The 19545-nt window shown below is 36.3% G+C and overlaps 1 protein-coding gene across 5 annotated transcripts in view; it reads left to right on the top strand.

Annotated features, from left to right (window-relative positions):
• The window catches only part of LOC111143467 (choline/ethanolamine phosphotransferase 1), a 36816-nt gene that overhangs the window by 370 nt on the left and 16901 nt on the right, over window positions 1-19545 (top strand). The window contains exons 1-5 of one of the 5 annotated variants that reach the window (XM_022497230.1): window positions 109-207; window positions 3530-3584; window positions 6288-6696; window positions 12384-12531; window positions 13882-14023. In XM_022497230.1, the coding sequence (XP_022352938.1) occupies window positions 6358-6696; window positions 12384-12531; window positions 13882-14023 (629 nt within the window). In that variant the 5' untranslated portion in view covers window positions 109-207; window positions 3530-3584; window positions 6288-6357. Of the gene's footprint in view, window positions 1-105; window positions 329-3529; window positions 3585-6287; window positions 6697-12383; window positions 12532-13881; window positions 14024-19545 lie in introns of those variants that run through there. The other 4 variants (XM_022497231.1, XM_022497228.1, XM_022497229.1 and 1 more) reach the window with 4 other exon arrangements.

Raw genomic sequence — 19545 nt, forward strand, 5'->3', positions numbered from 1 at the left:
GGACCCTAGGGCGCGCTCCCGAGCAGCCAGGCCAGGCCTGGGGCGCGCTTACCGCCCCGAGGAGCGCGCCCGCGCCGCCGCTCGTTCCGACCCTGTATCCCTTTACGGCAACGCGAAAGTGTCGCGAACGGGCCGCCGCCGATCAGAGTCACTCAGTCGTCTGGAGGCGGAAGGCTTATTTCTAGCGGTGTGCTTTCGGGGGTCGGGGTAAGGCTGCGGGGCTCGGCCTTGGGAAGATGGCCGGGTGTGACGGACGTGTTGGGGGGCACTACTCTCGAGAGGCGTGGAGAGAGAGCTGCATGCTCTGGGGTGGGGCATTGGAATATAGGTGTGTATGGACTCGGCGAGGCGAACGCAGCGCTTCCTCGCGCCGGCTGGCCTTGCGCGCGGGGTTGTGGGGAGGGCGAGGGGCGCTTGCCCCTCTGGCCCCGGGTGGAGAGACTGAGGTGACGAAGTGCTAGCGCGGGAGTCCGGGGACTGCTGAGTGTGGGAGTTGGGAGTCGTGGCGCGGAGAACCTCGGCCGGCCGGGGCTGGGCGGGCGGGGACGCTGCCCGCGTGGAACCGACCGTGCCATGTCGGGTCCACACCCTCCTGCTCAGGTGCTTCCAGGTCCCCAAACCGTGTTGCATTCGGTGACGGGGTGGCCTGCCTTTTGGAATGCGGTGCTCGTGTGGCTGGGCCATGCTTCTTGGTCAGCAACTTTTCTAGAAATACCAGCGTATATTTATTTATAAATAGCTGGGGTTTGTTTCAGCAATATTCTTGGAAGGAGAAAGGACAGAAGGGTTGCTAGTGTTTGCAGGTGTTCCCAGGAACGCTGGATGGATGAGATCTTTACAATTAGCTGTGCTTAACTTGTCTTCTCCAATTTGGTGCTTGGCGTTATGTCACTTGGCTGTTTTGGATCATTGGTATCGAATATATAATTTTGTTTGAGGTCTCTTAGTTTATTAATGAATCCGTATTATGACAGGCAAATTCATAGTTATCTTTCAGCAAATATTAATGTCTTATCTTGTATGTGGGCAGAGAATAAAGATTCAGTTTCTGCACTCGAACTAGTAGGGTAGGAATGTGTTCAATGTGTGTATTTAATTGACTAACACCACAAGTTAGACTGTCGTAAGGATATTTAGCTTTACTACTTTGGAACATTGGCAGTCACATAAAGTTCCAGCGATTGAAGTTCTAAAAGCATTTATTTTGCTGCATATCTGTTCTGTGGTGAGAAAAACTAGTCAGAGCCCCTTGTACAACTTGTCTGCGCAATGCTTCCATTAGAGAAATAATTGTGTGATAAATCTGCCTCTCGTATTAACCTGTTCCACCAGAGGCGTCTTTATTTCTTGTCCAGTTAATAGATTGTTCTGAATATTTACAACTATTATTTCATAAATTTATTCTCCTTCCTTTCCCACACCCAATCTCTTCAAATTTACATTATAAACACTTAAATGTCTGTTATCTGTAACTCTAAACTTTGCCATAAGCCAAATTACATTTTATTGCATAGTCAGTTTGTTTTCTAGTCAGCAGCAGAGTTGTTCTTTAAGCTGGCTAAAAGTGCTGGTGATGTTCTTTTGAGGGTCATGCTATGCTGTCTTTTTTAGGGGAATACGAAAATAATCTATAAAATACCAGGCTTTTGCTTTTCTTCTTTTTTTTTTTCTGGGGGAAGTTGTTTCCTTTTTTTTTTTTTTTTTTTTTTTTTTAAGGAATGCAAGATTTCACTTCAAAACAGTAGATCTAAATTGTATTACACAGTACTGTTTTTGCTTCCAAGACTGCTGAAAAGGCTTTTGTTTTTGCTAACTTGTTCTATGTACCACTTGTTAAATAATGCTGAATGTAATCCTGTGATCCTATTAGTTTTCCTTTCTTAAAAAAACATTTTGTAATTTGCTCTGCCTTCCAAATAGTATTGGCCATTAGTAATTTTCTTTATTAGTGCCATAAAGGTTGGAAAGAACTGTGTAATCACTAATTCCCATGAAAGGACTGTAAACACACTGCTGAATCAGTGGAGTTTAAAACTTGGCACCCTTAGACGTGGGGGATGGGAGTTCTGGAATTTCACACTACAGGTTGGATATTGTGTAAGTTTACCTTATGCTCTGCTGAGCAGTTGGAGATGCCTTTTTTAGTGGGTTACTTGTCAGATGTTCCCCAAAGCTGAACACATGAACACAGGAATAATGTAGGCAGCATGCCATTTTCCTCAGCTGCTATAAGCACAGATGTTCTATGTCATAGATTTAGCTTCACAATTTGTGTGTAATTTTAGTAAAGGTATTCACTAAATAGCTCTGATTATATTTTTGTACCTTTGTTGGGCTTTTCACATAAATATTCATGCCTGCACAAAGAAAATTTTTTTGTTAGACTATATGTACCCCCCCTTCTCTGGACTCCCACAATAGTTTGTTCACAGCACATTATAACTTAGCTGTTTATAAGACTCTCCTCCCCACCCCCTTTAAGTTTCTTGGGATCATGGATTGCCATACTTCAGTCTATCTGTTTCTTCAGGGTCTAGAACAACTAGGTGCTCATTAAATAATAATGAGCCATTTTTGTTCCTTGTTCCACAAATAAGTCCTGATTACCTACTTAATGTTAGGTATGGTGTGAGAGTGTGGGAAAAGAATGTTAGACAGGCATTGCCTCTGCATTCCTGGAGCTTATAGACCAATGTGGGGAGAAGACCAGAAACAGTACAACAAACAGAAAAACCCAGTGTATTAAGTGCTATGAAATGAGTATTGCAGTAGAGCCAGGTTATAACAGAGAAGGGGAATTTGCTGATTATAAGTGGAAAGGTTACAATAGCTATAGGCCTATGAACAATATTATATTAAAATACATTCCAGGTGATGGGAAGTTTTTCAGCTAAAATACTCACTTTTACTATTACGATTTATGACAACACATCCTCAGTTAAAAAGTAGGTTGTGCTACAAAATTACAAAAAATTTTATAAGCTCATTGATGACTTTTCAAAACATCAAAATAAAATCTCAGTTCTTTACCATGGTCTATAAACCTCTGCATTGTCTGGCTTTTCAAACTTTATTTATGTCACTCTTCCATCTGATTTATTGCTGTCCAGCCGTAGTGATCTCAAAGGCACCTGAACAAGACAAGCTCTTTCTTGCTTCAGGGCCTGTTACCTTTACTTGGACTAGGTCCTTTTCATCCTCTGAATTTGATATAAATGTTACTTTTTCATAGATTCCTACCACCTTATCTAAAATGTGCACCCCTAACTATTTTCTGGCTCCACACTTTGTTTTCCTCATAGCACCCATCACAGCGTGTAATGCTGTTTGCTTGTTTACCTGTTTTTAGTTATTTACCAGCTGGACATGGGAACCAGGAGGATGTCTATCTTGCTTACCGCACTCAATGTTGGCTGAATGCATTTGGAACTTAGAATCCATTTTCTCATAAAAACTTATGACTGGTGGTTTCTAGATTAGCCAGCAATAAATTTTAACTCCTTACATTAATTGTTTTAGTTCCTTCTAGTATGGCAAAAAAAAGGACATTTTCTCTTCACGCTTTTTGGCATAGGCCTGACTAGGTAAAAAATCTCAAGTGGCTAGAATAATTTTTATACTGTTTGCTTCTCCATTCCATATTCCCATCCCACATCGCGTTTCCCTTTTTCTACATAAAGTTCAGTCTTCCTATAATAGTCACCTACCCTGTTGCACTCCCTTGAGATATGCTTGCTTTTCCTTTGCTGAAATTCAAAAGCTCCTGTTTTTTCCTGAGATGGTTTGAATTGCAATAGCCTCTGGGTCTCAGATGTAATCAGATGAAGAAGAGTGGAGATGGACCTGTAGCAGTGACAACACCCTCTGTGTTTATGTCTGTAGGCATGTATTGAAAGCAAAGTGGGTATCTGTAGGTTGGGCTACATGTACCTGAATTTATATTTGCAATCTTGTTGCTAGCAGCTTCACAGAGACAATGTTGCCAAATTGAAATAGTTAAAAACTCACTGGCTTTTTTTCATGTATGAATTAAGTAATGGCTGGATCTATTAAGGTTTGTCAAACTGTAGACTTTTCTAAGAGAGAATTAAAAGGTTAAAAAAAAAAGAATCTAGGTCAGAGGGGGAAAACACTCAGAAGGAAGGTATCAGTTTATCATATAATCCTGCCAAATGCTCAAACTTAAAACCATTAGGATCAGTTGCATGTAGTTGTTTAGTGCCAAAAGGAGGCCAACACCCTCAATATGTCACTTCATTTTTACAGTAGGATAAGTGAATACTACAATAGTAAAGTATAAATTGAGATGAATAAACTTTTATTCCCATGTTTAAGTTGAATTCTGTAAAAGCTGATTTATTATAGCTCACCAAATGCGAAGCAGTGTCATTTAATTTAACTACAGAAAATTTGACTACTATAAAATTAAGTTTTGGGTGGTTATGTCTGTCACTTTCTCTAAAATGCATTTGTAACCAGTTGTTTGACATTAATCAGTTGTTTTGTGATATAGTTGAGTGTGTGGCAGAATTCTTTGAAATAATTTGCCTTGGTTTGAAAATTTTTTCAGTATTTTTATCTCACACTTTAGGTAAATTGTGGCACTGGTGATTCTTTTAAGATTTTTGAAAATTTATTTAAGGCAGCTGATAATTAAAAAACTATTTTCTGAACCAATTATTGAGACACATGATCGAGATTTTGGTTGTCACTCTAGATTCTTGGTGACACTGAAATTTTGGAACTTGATGTGTATGGGAATAGAGAGAAGTAGTCTTAGGCATGTTTGATACCAGGTCCATTGTTGAAATGTCCTACTTCCTGTATCACATTCTGTATTCCCATAGTGGAACATTTCTGGGAATTTCATATTGCGTGCTGGATAGCTTTCTACCAGAATATCAAAGTACACCTCTCTTGGTTTGATGCCACTACCCTTTCAGTTCTATTGAGATGATTCCTTCCCCCTCCCCTTAATCCTCTTATGACTTCCCTTTCTTCTGCTCTATAACCGAGTTTCCCACAAGTTCTTATTATTTTCCTTTTTTCTTTCTACTTAATCCCTTAAAGAACTTTTCTTTCAAAAACAAACAAACAAAAAAACACTAGACTTTAGCATCCAGAATTGATAACTTGAAATTTTCATCTCTTGCTTAAACTCCAGGTGTTTGATCTTGTCTAAAACATACCTACTTAAAAGCTACTTTTATGTTTTTCTAACCTCTATCCCCAGATCCCCTTCCATCACCCTCCAAGCCAAAATAACTGGTTTTTTTTTTTCCTAACTTCTCTTTTTTAGTCTCTTGATTTGTGTTTTCTTCTCCACCTTTCATATCTAATTCCTAAGTGCTTTCCCTTGATTCTCGTTCTACACAGAAATTACTTATAGATTTGACTGTCTTTCACATTTCCATATTTACCACCCTCTTCTAGGCACTCACCACTTCAAACATTTGAAGTCACCATACTAATTTTTGAGTATTAATACTACATTTTGCATGCAGTCTGATGAATATATATAACTACCCTTTAATCTTGAAAATATTCTTGTCATTTTCTTATGTTGCTTAGTAACTTATAATGATGTTATCGGGTGCCTGGGTGTCTCAGTCGTTAAGTGGCTGCCTTCCACTCAGGTCATGATCCCAGGGTCCTGGGATCAAGGCCCACATCGGGCTCCCTGCTAGGTGGGAAGCCAGCTTCTCCCTCTCCTGCACCCTTGGCTTGTGTTCCCTCTCTCTCTGTGTCTCTCTCTGTCAAATAAATAAATAAAATCTTTTTTAAAAAATGTGAAATGCTTGAAGCGTTAGTGTGTAGTAAGTGCCCAATGTTAGCTATTAACATTAAATTAAAATCTGATTTAAGACCCATATTATTCAAGTCATTCCTCTGATATTAATACTAATTTGCTAGCTGTCTTTGGGGATGTCTGTGGACCTCAGTGTCCATATATGTGAAATGACTAGGTCATTTCCAAGATTTGTTCCATTATATTACTGAAATCAGTGTGAGATAGGAAAAAAAAGGCAAGAGCTTTGAAGTCAGACAAGCTATAAGGTATCAGGAAGCATATTACTGTTAAAATCCCTTAATATTTTTCACCTGAGGGTGAAGTTATAGGACTTCTTTTGGCTTATATCATTAATAAGAACAAGAACTAAAAGCAGATCCCTGGTGTTCTGATCTGTTTGATACGTATTACTGTTAACCGTTTTTTTTTTTTTTTAATTTACTACTGAGATTGATATAAATAGTGGCTGACAGATGTGTCTCTTTCTTTTTTTCAGGTAAAGACCAGCCGCAAAAAAGTCAAGAAACAAGATAAATTATTCTCTTCAAATAAGACAGCCAAGATCCATGAGTGGGCATCGATCAACGAGGAAACGATGTGGAGATTCTCACCCGGAGTCCCCTGTGGGCTTCGGGCATATGAGTACTCCAGGGTGTGTATTAAATAAATTGTTTCAGTTGCCTACACCACCATTATCAAGACACCAACTAAAGCGGCTAGAAGAACACAGATATCAGAGTGCCGGACGGTCCCTGCTGGAGCCCTTAATGCAGGGGTATTGGGAATGGCTAGTTGGAAGAGTTCCCTCCTGGATTGCCCCAAATCTCATCACCATCATTGGATTGTCAATAAACATCTGTACAACCGTTTTGTTAGTCTTCTACTGTCCCACAGCTACAGAGCAGGTAAGATGGATTTCTTAACAGTTAGGAGCATTTGTTATATACACAAAACTCTGTACTTGGGATTTTTAGGTCATTTTAGCTAAAGATAAGATGATTCGACAATTGTTTATCATCTGTTTTAAAATTTTTTTATTATTGTATTATTTTATCACACATACTATTAATAAAGGTTATAACTACAGTCTGCTTTATACCCTCTGTTTATGAAAACCAGAAGCAAAAGGTACAGTCTGATTCTAGTAGGTAAATTAATGTTATCAGGGATTAACATGTTAAGATAGTCCTTTTAAAATCAGTAAATCTCAATACAAAAAAAAGTTTTTAAAAAATGACTGAATTTTTTAAAAAATTTTTAATAGCTGAGTGAAATCTTAGAAAAGTTTAAAATGACCAGAGAGAAAAAGTAGTGAGATGGCACAGCTGTAAATCAGTTTTATCAAAAGTGGTTTCCTCTCCATTCCTGTAAGAATTGCTTGAATATCCCTTTTCTCTTCCTATAAATATTTGTGACTGATAGACCTCAGGTATATTTCTGTTATACTAACAAAGCAAAAGACATACAAGAAAAAGTCAATAGAATGCTTTTCCTGTTCTGTATTATGCAACAGCTGCTGTTAAGAAGGGGAGTAGTTATTGCTGACAAAGACTTTCTTCCTGGGCCTTCTTAAGTAAGAGTCTCTACTGCTGGTCCCTCTTTTACCCTCTGTACCTGGTTTTAAGTACCTGGTACTTAAAACCAAAACTGAAACTAGAGCTGTTCATCAGAAAAAGTAAATTGATGTTTATCTCTTTGGTTTTAAAATTTCCTTGATAAGAAGGGAGCTAAACAGTAAGGTGAATGGAAGAGAATCAGAAACATTTATTGTGCCTTTATTGATTCAAGTGATCAGTCCCAGGTAACCAAGAGGATAGAAGGTGATCCTCAACTCAAGGGGTCAGAGGTGACTCTGAATCATAAGAAATCGTAATGGTCACAATAGTCCTTATCTTGTTTAAGCAGGAAGTAATCATTTAAGTAGTCTTTTCAGATGATTTGTTCTTTGTGATAAAATTATCGCCATCCAACGCTCTATTCCTTTTGGTTATCATCAATTCATTTGTTTCCATGTAGCGCTCTTAAAGTAAATAGCTATTGAACATCACAGTTACCTATAAAACACGTTGGCTTTTTTGTTGTTGTTTTCTTCCAGATGTTCATTTCTTCCTCACCCTTGAATACTTTTATTTTAATTCCTCTTTTACTATACAAATCCTGTCCATACAGATTGTATGAATATATTTCTAATTTTTATCATTTTCTTAACTATCTTCCTTTATATCAATCGGGAAACTTAAAAACCAGTGTGATTGTTTAAATGTGTCCTGGGATTCTTTATCACATGTCCTTTGGACTATTTTATCTGTGGCTTACTTGAGGACCTGATAGCCACTTCAGAGGAACTTGGTCTAGATCCCACACATCCTTAGAGATACAGCAGAACAACAGGAAGGTGTGTTGATTCCAAAGGAAGTTTTTCCCACAATCCTAAGCTATTTCCATGGTGGGGATCAGGGACTGAGAACAAGTTCAAAGGTAGCTCAGCCACTAATAGTTATTTATTGAATACCCCAGAGTGTACCAGGTACCATGTTCCCTATAATACTTTTCTTTAGCCTCTGTGCTTAAGTGATTTGGAATTTTTAGAGTAATCCTCAAATTAGTTTAAATCTTTGAAGAAACTTCCAGAATGGGAACTATTCTAATCACAGAAAACTTTTTAGAATTGCTGCTAGGAGGAATCAAGGTAGAACATGACTGAGCCACTGTTTCGTGCTCTGCTAGGGAAGGTAGTGTCCCACAAAGGCTATGCCTGGATGCTTTATAGCTGCACAGTAGAAATCCTAGTTAGGCTTTAGATCACAGTGCATTAAAATAGGTCATAGCTGTCTTCCATGATATGTTCTTATTATCTCTGTGATCTTCAGTAAATTATGTGAATTTTCTTTTTTTTTTTTTTTTTAAGATTTTATTTATTTATTTGACAGACAGAGATCACAGGTAGGCAGAGGGAGAGGAGGAACCAGGCTCCCTGCAGAGCACAGAGCCCGATGCAGGGCTCGATCCCAGGACCCTGGGATCACAGCCTGAGCCAAAGGCAGAGGCTTTAACCCACTGAGCCACCCAGGCGCCCTATTATGTGAATTTTCTAAGGCACAGTTTATTTATCCTTTGAAATTTTGTTTTGTAGTATTAAAAGAAATAAAATTATCCATTTAGAGTGCCTAACATACAAAGGTCAATAAATGGTTATTATTTCATTGGTCAAGAACATTAAGTATGTAACATGTTCTTCCCTACAACCTTCCTCTTATTCCTGATTTCCTCTAAAAATACATATATATGGAATCACAAATTATTTAAGTCCTTATTGATTTCTTATTTTTTTTAAAAAATTACTGTTTTGGAGTCAAAAGAGTTCCATAAGTTTATTACCCAGGGACATTCTCATTCATTTTAGGTCTAATTCCTTTGGGCCTTGTCCCAGTGGGTGAATATTAAATTTTATGTCTCCAGGTATTGTGAAGTTTCAATATTTTTTTTATGTAACTGATATTTTCTTAATAGTTTCAGATACCAGTCTTTCTCCTAGAAAAGAATGTCATCGTAATGGTTTCAGTGGAGTGTGCCATTCTTCTTAGAAAATAACTTTACAGTAGCTAAGAAAGGAAAATCGGTCCTTATTTTTCATATTTCTAAGATAAAAATGTAGACTTAGCCCTTTTTTTATGGATATACCAAAATATCCTTATGATCTAATTCTTAGACTAAGTATTTAATCTCATCACCTAGTAGCTTTGGTCTTAGTTTCATAAGTTAATTTGGAATTTATCTTGCAGCTTGTTAATGTTACATATGTTTGACTTACCTTTGCCACGTCAGATAGTTGAAAGAAATTGGTGTTAGCTATCTTATACACAGGAAAACCAGAATTGAGCTATGTGCTGTTATCAATAGGAGCTCCCATCAAATTTAAATAAAACTTTTTGGAATATGATCATACGGAGTTTTTTGTATTAACATTCATTTGTTACTGTTTTATATTGCTATATTTAATATTTTTGATCTAACTTGCTAAGAAATTTCTTAGATTTTTTCCTTTTAATATACAAGATTGGAAAGAAAATTAAAGTGGCACATTGTGCATAATCTTATTGCCCACTTAACTTACTGACATTGAAAAAGGGGAAACATTACATAGTTGGAAAAATTCAAACAGAATGGTATAAAAAAAAGTAAAATCTTTTTTACCTGACTTTTCTTTACACTCTTACCTCTAATTCCTCTTTTTGTACATAATGTAAACAAGTTTTTGATATGTCCTCCCAGGGAAAAAAAAAAGAAAAAAACATTCTTGCTCAGTATATGTACACATTTGTATGTATGTAAACCCCACAGTTCTGTTTCAAAAGCTCCCTAAAACCATGTTTCTTAGAATTTTTTCACCTGAGTTGACTCATATAAGAACAGCTCTGCAAGATTTTGCAAGTCAGTTTATTGCCTGATTGTGATAAGATTATTTTCCTATGCTAATTGTTCTCTTCCTGCCTATCAGGGTGTGATGGTTTTCTGAATGATGAATGTGTCCTTTATAGATTCAGTGTATCTCTCAGGCTCTTAAACCAGCTGAGACCACTGCTTATTCCTGAATGAGAAAGCTTTCTTCTTATTATTCTTCTTCTTCCTCTTCCTCTTCTTCATCTTCTTCTTCTTTTTTAAGATTTTGCTTATTTATTTGAAAGAGAGACAGGGAGTGCCCGTGCACAAGTAGGCAGAGAGCAGTATGCAGAGGGAGAGGGAGAAGTAGGCTCCCACTGAGCAGAGGAGCCCAGTGCGGGACTGGATCCCAGAACCCTGGGATCATGACCTAAGCCAAAGGCAGACACTTAACCGACTGAGCCACCCAGGCTCCACGAGAAAGCTTGCTTCCTAAAACAATTCTGAGTTATAAAAGAATGGGAACAATGAAGAAATATATAAATATTAGTTATAGTATTCTGCAGATTCACAGGAGGAAAGAGTGATCCGAAGACACAAGACTTTGCTTTCTCCTAAATTTATGTAATTCCTTTTTTACCATTTCCTAGGATTGTGTGTATACTGATGGTTGAAGTTGTCTCTGTTTCAGGCTAACACTTTGCCCCCATTAAAATCCAGAGTTTAGACCTAAAGAAGTCCCTAGCTTTCTAGTCCTATTAAGCAATACTGTCCAATAGAAATTTCAGTGATGCTGGTTATGTTCTGTCTGTGTCTTTGTGGTCTGGTGTGGTATGCAGAGCCACATGTGGCTGTTGAGCACTTGAAATGTGCCTAGTGTAGCTGAGGAACGGAGTCTTTAGTTTTATTTAATTTTAGTGAATCTACACTAAAATAACTAATCCAAATATATCTAATAATCTAAACTGAAAGTAAAATAATAAAAAATATATCTAATAATCTAAACTAAAATGACTAATGGCTACTATGTAGGACAGAGCAGCTCTAGAGGGTTACTAGATTCCTTTAGGAGCAAGAAGTAGTAGACTCAAAGTATAGAAGGTGGGGTTCTTAGTCAGTCAGTACAGTGAGCTTGCACATAAATTATGATTACACAATCACAGTGATTGCTTTCAGGGTTTGTAACTCTGGTTTATGCTATGGTTCTTTTGATAGCTTCAGTGTTCTAAAACATGAGACTTTAAGAAAATGTTTAAGAGAAGATCCTTACCTTTAATACTGAGAACTAAATAGGATTTTGAGAGAAACTTCTTTGCAATGCAGAATATAAATATTATTTGCAGCTCTGAGTAGTTTTAATATGCTGCTGTGAGCATTTAACACTCAGCTTAACTTGATAACCAATATCTGAGAAAATACCTTGTGATTATAGAAATTTTTTCCTGGCTTGGGCATCGGAAAATAGTGAAAAGTGGTATAAAACACTCTTCTACATTCTTAAAAAGATGTCAAATAGAAGTTCTCCTTTTTTAACGCAACATTTAAATCCAGTATTAGTGGTTCAATTTCTGTCTGGGAAAAGAGAAATTGTTCCTTGAAAATGTGTCCAAAAATGTTTGAAAAATAATGTTCTAAGCACTCTGTGTACTAGATCATCATTTTCCCAGTGTTATTACGGGAAGAGGTTGAAGAGGTGTGTTGAAAAATAGGTTACATGCTCAAATAAATTTGGAAAATGGCAGCATATTGTGTCCCCCTTCTTGAATATTCACAGTGTGTATTAGCAAAATTAAGGGCTGGAAGAAGTCCTGCAGTAGAGGTCTGTTTAACATTGTTTGATCCAGTGTTTCTCCCATGTGAGCTTAGCATGGAATTCATATTCTTCACATAACACCTGTAAACATCTTGAAAGATACAATTTGGAAATCATGATCTCTTATATAATCTCGTGATCTCTTATATAACCTACATGGTAGTAGTTATCCAGCATCTGCTTGAGCACCCCTACAAAGCAAAGAATTTGATTCTCTTACAGTTCCGATTGTCCCAAAAAGTTTTCCATTACATAGCCCTGGGATTCTCTCCTATAGCTTCCAACCAGCAGTTCTTCTATGGAGAGTAAAGATAAAATATCTGTGAGTAAAAGTATATCAGCGAAACATAGTAATGAATGTCTTTATAACTCTTGTGTTTCTGACTTTTTGTTTCACAGGCTCCTCTGTGGGCATATATTGCTTGTGCATGTGGCCTTTTCATTTACCAGTCTTTGGACGCTATAGATGGGAAACAGGCAAGAAGAACCAATAGCAGTTCTCCTTTGGGAGAACTTTTTGATCATGGTTGTGATTCACTATCAACAGGTATTGTTGATTTTTTTAAATGTTAATGATTAATAGTGATAAAATTAATGTGAAAAAAATACTGGAATAAATAAGAGGTTTATGATGTTTTGATAGTTATCAGAATAAGTGATTTATATCTACTTTTAATGTTTTCAAAAGACTATAAATACAGTTAATATTTGTTCATTATTGGCTGTAAGGGGAAATTTAGAAATTATGTTAATTTCTACTGAAGTCATTTTTATTTATTTTTTTTTTTAAGATTTTATTTATTTATTTGACAGAGAGAGAGAGAGAAAGACCACAAGTAGGCAGAGAGGCAGGCAGAGAGAGAGTGGGGGAAGCAGGCTCCCTGCCCGGCAGGGAGCCGGATGCGGGACTCGATCCCAGGACCCTGAGATCATGACCTGAGCCGAAGGCAGAGGCTTAACCCACTGAGCCACCCAGGCATCCCAGAAGTCATTTTTAAACCTAAGTAGTATTCTTTTGGCACCTCTTGTTTTTAAAATCTTAGGGCATAATTGTCATCATCAAAAGTCTCATAAATTATAGATGAGTACAATAGTGGGAGACTAGGAAATTCGTGGTCTTTATATTTAAATGGATATTCCGTGGATGTTTAAGATTATGTTATAGACTTGGAGTAGCTATGAATCTAAAAAAAGTCAGTCCTGGGGCACCCAGGTGGCTCAGTGGGTTAAAGTCTCTGCCTTCGGCTCAGGTCATGATCTCAGGGTCCTGGGATCGAGCCCCACATCGGGCTGTCTGCTCAGCGGAGAGCCTGCTTACTTCTCTCTGCCTGCCTCTCTGTCTACTTGTGATCTTTCTCTCTGTCAATAAACAAATAAAATCTTTTTTAAAAAGTCCTTTTGTGAATTATGTAGGCCTTTAGGTTTTTTCGTTTTTTTGTTTTCAACAGTTATATAGTGTTTGCTCTGTTTCAGGCACTATTTGAAATCCCTTATAATACTGATATATTTTATCTGGTTATTACCATCATGTTACAAATGAGGAAACTAAGGCACAGTGGGTGGTTTTCTTTTTCTTTTTTTTTTTTTTTTAAACTCTGGTCTGTAAATTTTTACTGTTCATTAGTATCACTATTACTGTGTTGGGAGAATACTTCAAAAATGCTCGAGTATTTTAGTTGCTCTTGAGACCTTTGGTTCCAGTATGTGGTGTAGTGAAAGGAGAAATTGAAATTATGGGGTAAAAGATTACATCCTGCTTTTCTGGTACCTTGGATAACTGAGAGAAAATTGTACATTCATAGCATGTCTTCTTTTTGCTTCATCTAACATCATTCCCGGCTCAGTTAATGTTGATTTTTCAGATTATTCAGTTTTTATTGTGATCTTTCTCTTGCAGTTTTCGTGGTTCTTGGAACTTGTATCGCAGTGCAGCTGGGGACAAATCCTGACTGGATGTTTTTTTGTTGTTTTGCTGGGACATTCATGTTCTATTGTGCACACTGGCAGACATATGTTTCTGGAACATTGCGATTTGGAATGTAAGTAACACTTAACGGTAATTTTTTGTTTGTTTCCTCTTTCAGATATGGTGAATGTTGCTTTTAGGTATTTCAATATTAGGAACGATCAAAGCACAATTTTAGCTTAACAAATAAAAGAAATATAAAATTCATTATTATAGCTGCCTAATGGTCTTTTGTTCTGTCATACTGCCTAAAAGGAACTATTAGAACCTCCCAACCAATTTTTTTTTTAATAACATGAAAAGCAGGAGTCCCTTCTCACTCATACCCACTTATTTTTCCCTCAGATAAATTCACTGTATTTTTCCTATTATTCACCGTAATTCAGTGTTTTATTTTGACACATGAAAATGTGTTTTCAGGAAAAATAAGATAGTTTATGAGAGCAAAGAGCAACTCTCATCTCTAAATATCATAGTTTAATTAACTTTTATTCTTTCTATATTCTTTATGACTCTTTAAAAATCTAAGCTCTTGCTAATTCAGCTGACATGACATACCATGTAGATTACTACCACCAACAAAATGCCCAAGAATTTAAAAAATGAAATAGCAGACTGCTTTCAAACTCCAAAATGAATGGTTCCTACCTGGTGATCAGTACTTTTCTATAAATATTAATGAGTAAACTAGTCTTGGAATGAGGTGAAGGATGGAATTCATCAACCGATGTTTAATTAAGTATCACAGATCCTGTTTACACTGCTCAAGTTAGTCTTATTTTTTTCTTGGTGTAGGATTAAAAGACAAAGAACTTGAGAAAAGACTAAATACTTCATGAAATACCCAAATAAAAATCTCTGATTACAAATGATGGAACATCTTAACCTAGTCTCTTTAAGATGAATCATTAATAGATATTTCAATTTTAGATCCCACATAAATTTAGTTTTCTAGGTCTTGTAAGAGCTAGAATGCACAGAAATTCAGCTGTTCTTACAAGTTTAGTTCAAATTATTTTTGTTAAACTTATTTAAATAGAACTTAAGATATTCTTAACTTACAACAGTAACAATACTTATTAATATTTTGGATATTAACTAAAAGATATGTCCTGGAGGCTTAGAAAACATTTTTAAGGCCCATCTTAAGGTAATACCCTTTGTGACAATAGCAGATATGTGTGTCCAGTTGAAAATTATATGCCTCTGTGTTGTTTCGCAGTTTATAAAATGATCAGTGCTCAGAAAATACTATGGATTTCTGATAGAAAAAAAGCAGTAATTGAAAATACTATGTACAGATGTTTTTTCTCAATGTTGTTTTTATAGCCTTTATCTCAGTAATGTTTTCATAGCATTTCTCTGCATTGGTGAAACCACAAAATATTAGACTTCTAAGAACATGTGGTTCACCCTTTAGTTTTTAGTGATGTTACTGTTTTCAAAAATAGCAGAATTTATAGTACCTAGATTTGATATAGTTTGTTTCAGTAGTTATTATCTCATAGTTAACTTTCAAGCCCTTATTTTGAAAGCTTATTGATCATCAGCTTAGAAATTCTGATTAATTATCAGAAAGATAATGATCTTTCCCTTTCAAGTAAAGCAGCGCCAACCGTGTGGTACGGGAACTGAAGGAAGGAGGACGAAGGAACCATGGAAGTCGGGGGAGAAAAGTGTTTTTTAGGAGCAATTTGATATCACATCTTTCTATTTGCCAGTCCTGGAATGTCCCTTGTGGTGTATTCCTTTAATTAAATATGTATTTAGAGAACTATGAGCAGTTCTGTCTTAACATCAGTTAAATCATAAGATCCTTGTAGGGCAGTGGCAGGAGATAACACTGGAGAAGATCCAAAGAATCAAGGACTTCTGTGTCCTGCCAAGAAGTATGGGCTTTTGTTCTGAATCTGTGGGGAGCCTTAGTAGGACCTAACCCAGGGAAATGACAAAACGACAGTTTGGAAAGAGCAGGCTGGCAGTAATCGGAGAGTGAATTAGAGTGAGCTGTGACAAAGGTAAGGAGACCTTTAGGAGTCATCAGCATCATTAATGTGAGGAATGCTGATGCCTGAGCTAGTGCAATGACAGCACAATCAGAGAGAAAGTCACAGGTTGGAGAGAGGCTTAAGAGGTAGAAACTGTAGGACCTCATCTCTATCTGCATATGGGGAATGAATGAGGGAGCAGGGACTGAAGTAACTCCAGTTCCCCTCCATGGGTGGTTGGGTGGAAGGCGGAGAAAGGACCTATCAGCAGAAGAACCAATTTGAAAGGGAGAGTTCCACCTAGAATGTGTATCTGAGGGATTTTAGACATCCAAATAGAATGAAAATAGCTTAGAAAACTTAGAAAGCAAGCCTAGAAAGAAGCCTATGAAAATTATTGGTCAGAGGAGGAGGCATACCAGAATAAAAAGCCAGAGATTTCAAAAGAGAACAATGCTAAATGTTGCCAAGACTCAGAATGAGGACAGAAAATTGTACACTGAATTTGGCAGTGTGAGGCCATCCAGAGGCGTTTCTCTGTAGCAGATAGGGTAAAAGCCAGATTGTAGGGGATGACAAGTGAAGAGAATAAATAAGCACATGTTAATACAGGTGCCTTACAAAATGTATGGCTGTGGTGATGGGAAGGAGCAGGGCATCTGTTAGAAGATAAAACATAGGCTCAAAGGAAGGAGGGTTTTGTATTTACGCAGAAGAAATTGACTAGAGAAGAGATTGAAGATATTTGGGGAAAAAAGAGAGATGGATACATGGAGCTAGATTGTTGAAAATGCAGGACCAGAGTTTAGGGTAACAGGCAGAGGGGCTAGATGGGAGGACACTCTCCACCCGAGACTCTCATGCTTCCTTGTGATGAAAATATATGTAGAAATATTGGGGACAGTTTAAATTTAATATCTCAATTTAAATTACATATTACTATTACAAGGAATTGATTTTCATTTGGAAAATTTGAATAGAATTTTCTTAAATCCTATATTCATATTTAAGCTGCACTATTTCTTTTTTAAAGTAAAAGCAGTTCTCAACAGTCATAGAAATGTGCTGTGAGTGCTTATTTAAGGAGATAGTTATCAAAATAGCAGTGTAATGGCATATGGAATAATAGCAATATTCCTGAAGAATTTTTTTTAATGCCATTTTAGATTTCGTGTTCTTTTCAAGAACAAAGAGAATAGGCAGATGTATAGTAGGCTTAATATTGAAGTGAAGTTTATATGTGTGGAGGAGAAAGTCCAAATTTTATTTTGTTTAATTAGAAAATAATAAGATAAACTCTGAAATGGAATTTGACTAAAAAAGTTTTTTTTAATTCCTTGCTTTTTCTTACTCCTTTTTTGGAGAAAAGTGAAAGCAGCTTTAGGTACCTTAGGAGTTTTATTTTAAAGTATTTTTATTTTAATTGTTTTATTTTGATGTTTACACACAAGTGAAAAAGATCACAAGGTTTTCTTTTTTATATATAACCAATATAGGTTGTTGTATGTTTAATAACCACATACTGTACTTGCCAAATAAGAGATTTTTGTTTTTCTTAGTCTCCTAATATCACAATTTTTAGTTACTATTAAGTTTGCTTATAGTATCTTGACTAGAAATAGGCTCCATAGTTTAATTCATCTATAAGTAATTTCCTTTCAAAGTCAGATATTATGAGAAAGCCAATGTGATTTGGATACATTATCCCTGAAATTATGAGCTAAATCTTTCAGCACTTTGCTCTGATCATAGCTGAAAACTGCCTTTTACAGAGAATATTATTGCCTTTCACATCTAGACAGACCCCTGTCCTCACAGTCCTTTTGGACTGAGCTAGTACAGATCTGACTTAGATGAGAATTGCTCATTGGGACCTTTCTAGGTCTGGCTGAGCCCGTTAGGATTTTTACTAGCCTGAATTTGAAAGACGGGGAGGAACTAGAACTTCACAGAAGCAACAAGGGGGTGGAAGAAAATAAGAATTATGAGTTGAAGTTCATTTGTAAATATTTGTAAAATATTTCTTAAAATGTTTATGGATTATATTAAATGGAAGAAAACCTGTTTCCTCTCTTAAGGCTTAAACCCTGTATATCTAGATATTTTAAAATCCATAATTTCTACATATATATATGGAATCATTTTTATAAATTAAATTTTTAGAAACTCTAAACAATCTCTAATAAAACTATTTATGCAAAGTACTGGACTTAAAAAAATCCTCCACCCTGAAAAGTAGAATTCTTACTTAAATTATCATTGTGTGGGGAGCTTGGGGGAGTGGGGAGGATACTCTTTTCACAAGACAAAAAAATTATAATGAATTGAACTAGATCGGTATATCTTGCCTCAAGTGTTATCTCCAAATTATTGTCTGTATATCAGCTTGGACAAGGCCTATAACTTTAATTTCCTAATTTGTAAATCAGAGTTTTGTTTTTGATGGTATCTAAGGTTCCTTCTGTGAGTCTATTAATTTCACAGATGTTATTTCCAATGTACTTATTACTTAGAACCAGCAGAGTATTTATTACATTTTTCAGTTCATGCTTCTAATGTTTCACATTTACATTAGCTAATAACTCTGCTACCACATTTATTTCTATGTAAGTAGATAACTTCTGAATTTTTGTTTTCTAGTTGAATGAGAAAAGTCAATAGGCTGTGCTCTATTGGTAGTCTGACAAATCCAGTTCATTTCTTTCCCAAGAAACCTCTAAAGAATAAATATTTGCAGATATCCTATTAATTAAAAACTGTTCATGTTATAATCCAAACTGTTATTGTATGATCTACTTTTTATGGATTAAGAATTAGGAAACTTCCTATTGAATGCCTGTATAGGGTATTTTTATCTTTAAAAGTTAAAGATTTATCACATAAACTGAGAAATATCAGAGATTTTCCTTGCAGATTTTAGTTTCCCTATGTATTTTTTTGTTGCTGTTGGTAATGAGTCAGTCTTTAGGACTGTGCTCATTTTAATTTTATTAAGTTGTTAAAGAACATATCTTAAAACACCTACTTATATTAACCTAAAGCCTAGATTGCAGTTTAGACTCTTGGATCATCAGGTAAAATCATAGACCAGTTTCTCTCTTTTTTAGCATTCCTCAGATCTTAATTTTGATGATATGATTTTGATTTGAAGCCTGTTCCATACCACTAGTCTTTTTCTGTCACCATCTATGTTCCAAAACTTCATTCGTGTTGAATTGGATGTTTTACTTATTTTTACCACTAATAAACTAATCCAATATAGTAGAGAGTTATAATGCTGGTTGGAATTAAGGGAAGAGAAAGAGGGAAAAGGATAAAATTCTGGACTAGAGATTATTAGGAAACAGGACAAGGAGTTGACCAGTTTGATTGGGTTCTAATTGTATCCGAAGTAGTCAGTTTCTCCTTGCCTTTTCCATATATATGGGCTAATTATACTGAGATTAGCACAGGTAGGAGTATGATGAGATGTGGGGCAGTGGAGGGGATAGATTAGTGGTTCTTCAAACACATAGATGACTGTGCACTGGAGCTTCTGGAAAACATTCCTCTCCAGAGAAGTCTGGGTAGGTTCTGCCATGGACGGGACCTATGTTAAAGATAGTGT

Source organism: Enhydra lutris, unplaced genomic scaffold, assembly GCF_002288905.1.
Source record: "Enhydra lutris kenyoni isolate GAN:26980312 unplaced genomic scaffold, ASM228890v2 scaffoldscaffold9, whole genome shotgun sequence".
NCBI classification, from domain to species: Eukaryota; Metazoa; Chordata; class Mammalia; order Carnivora; family Mustelidae; genus Enhydra; species Enhydra lutris.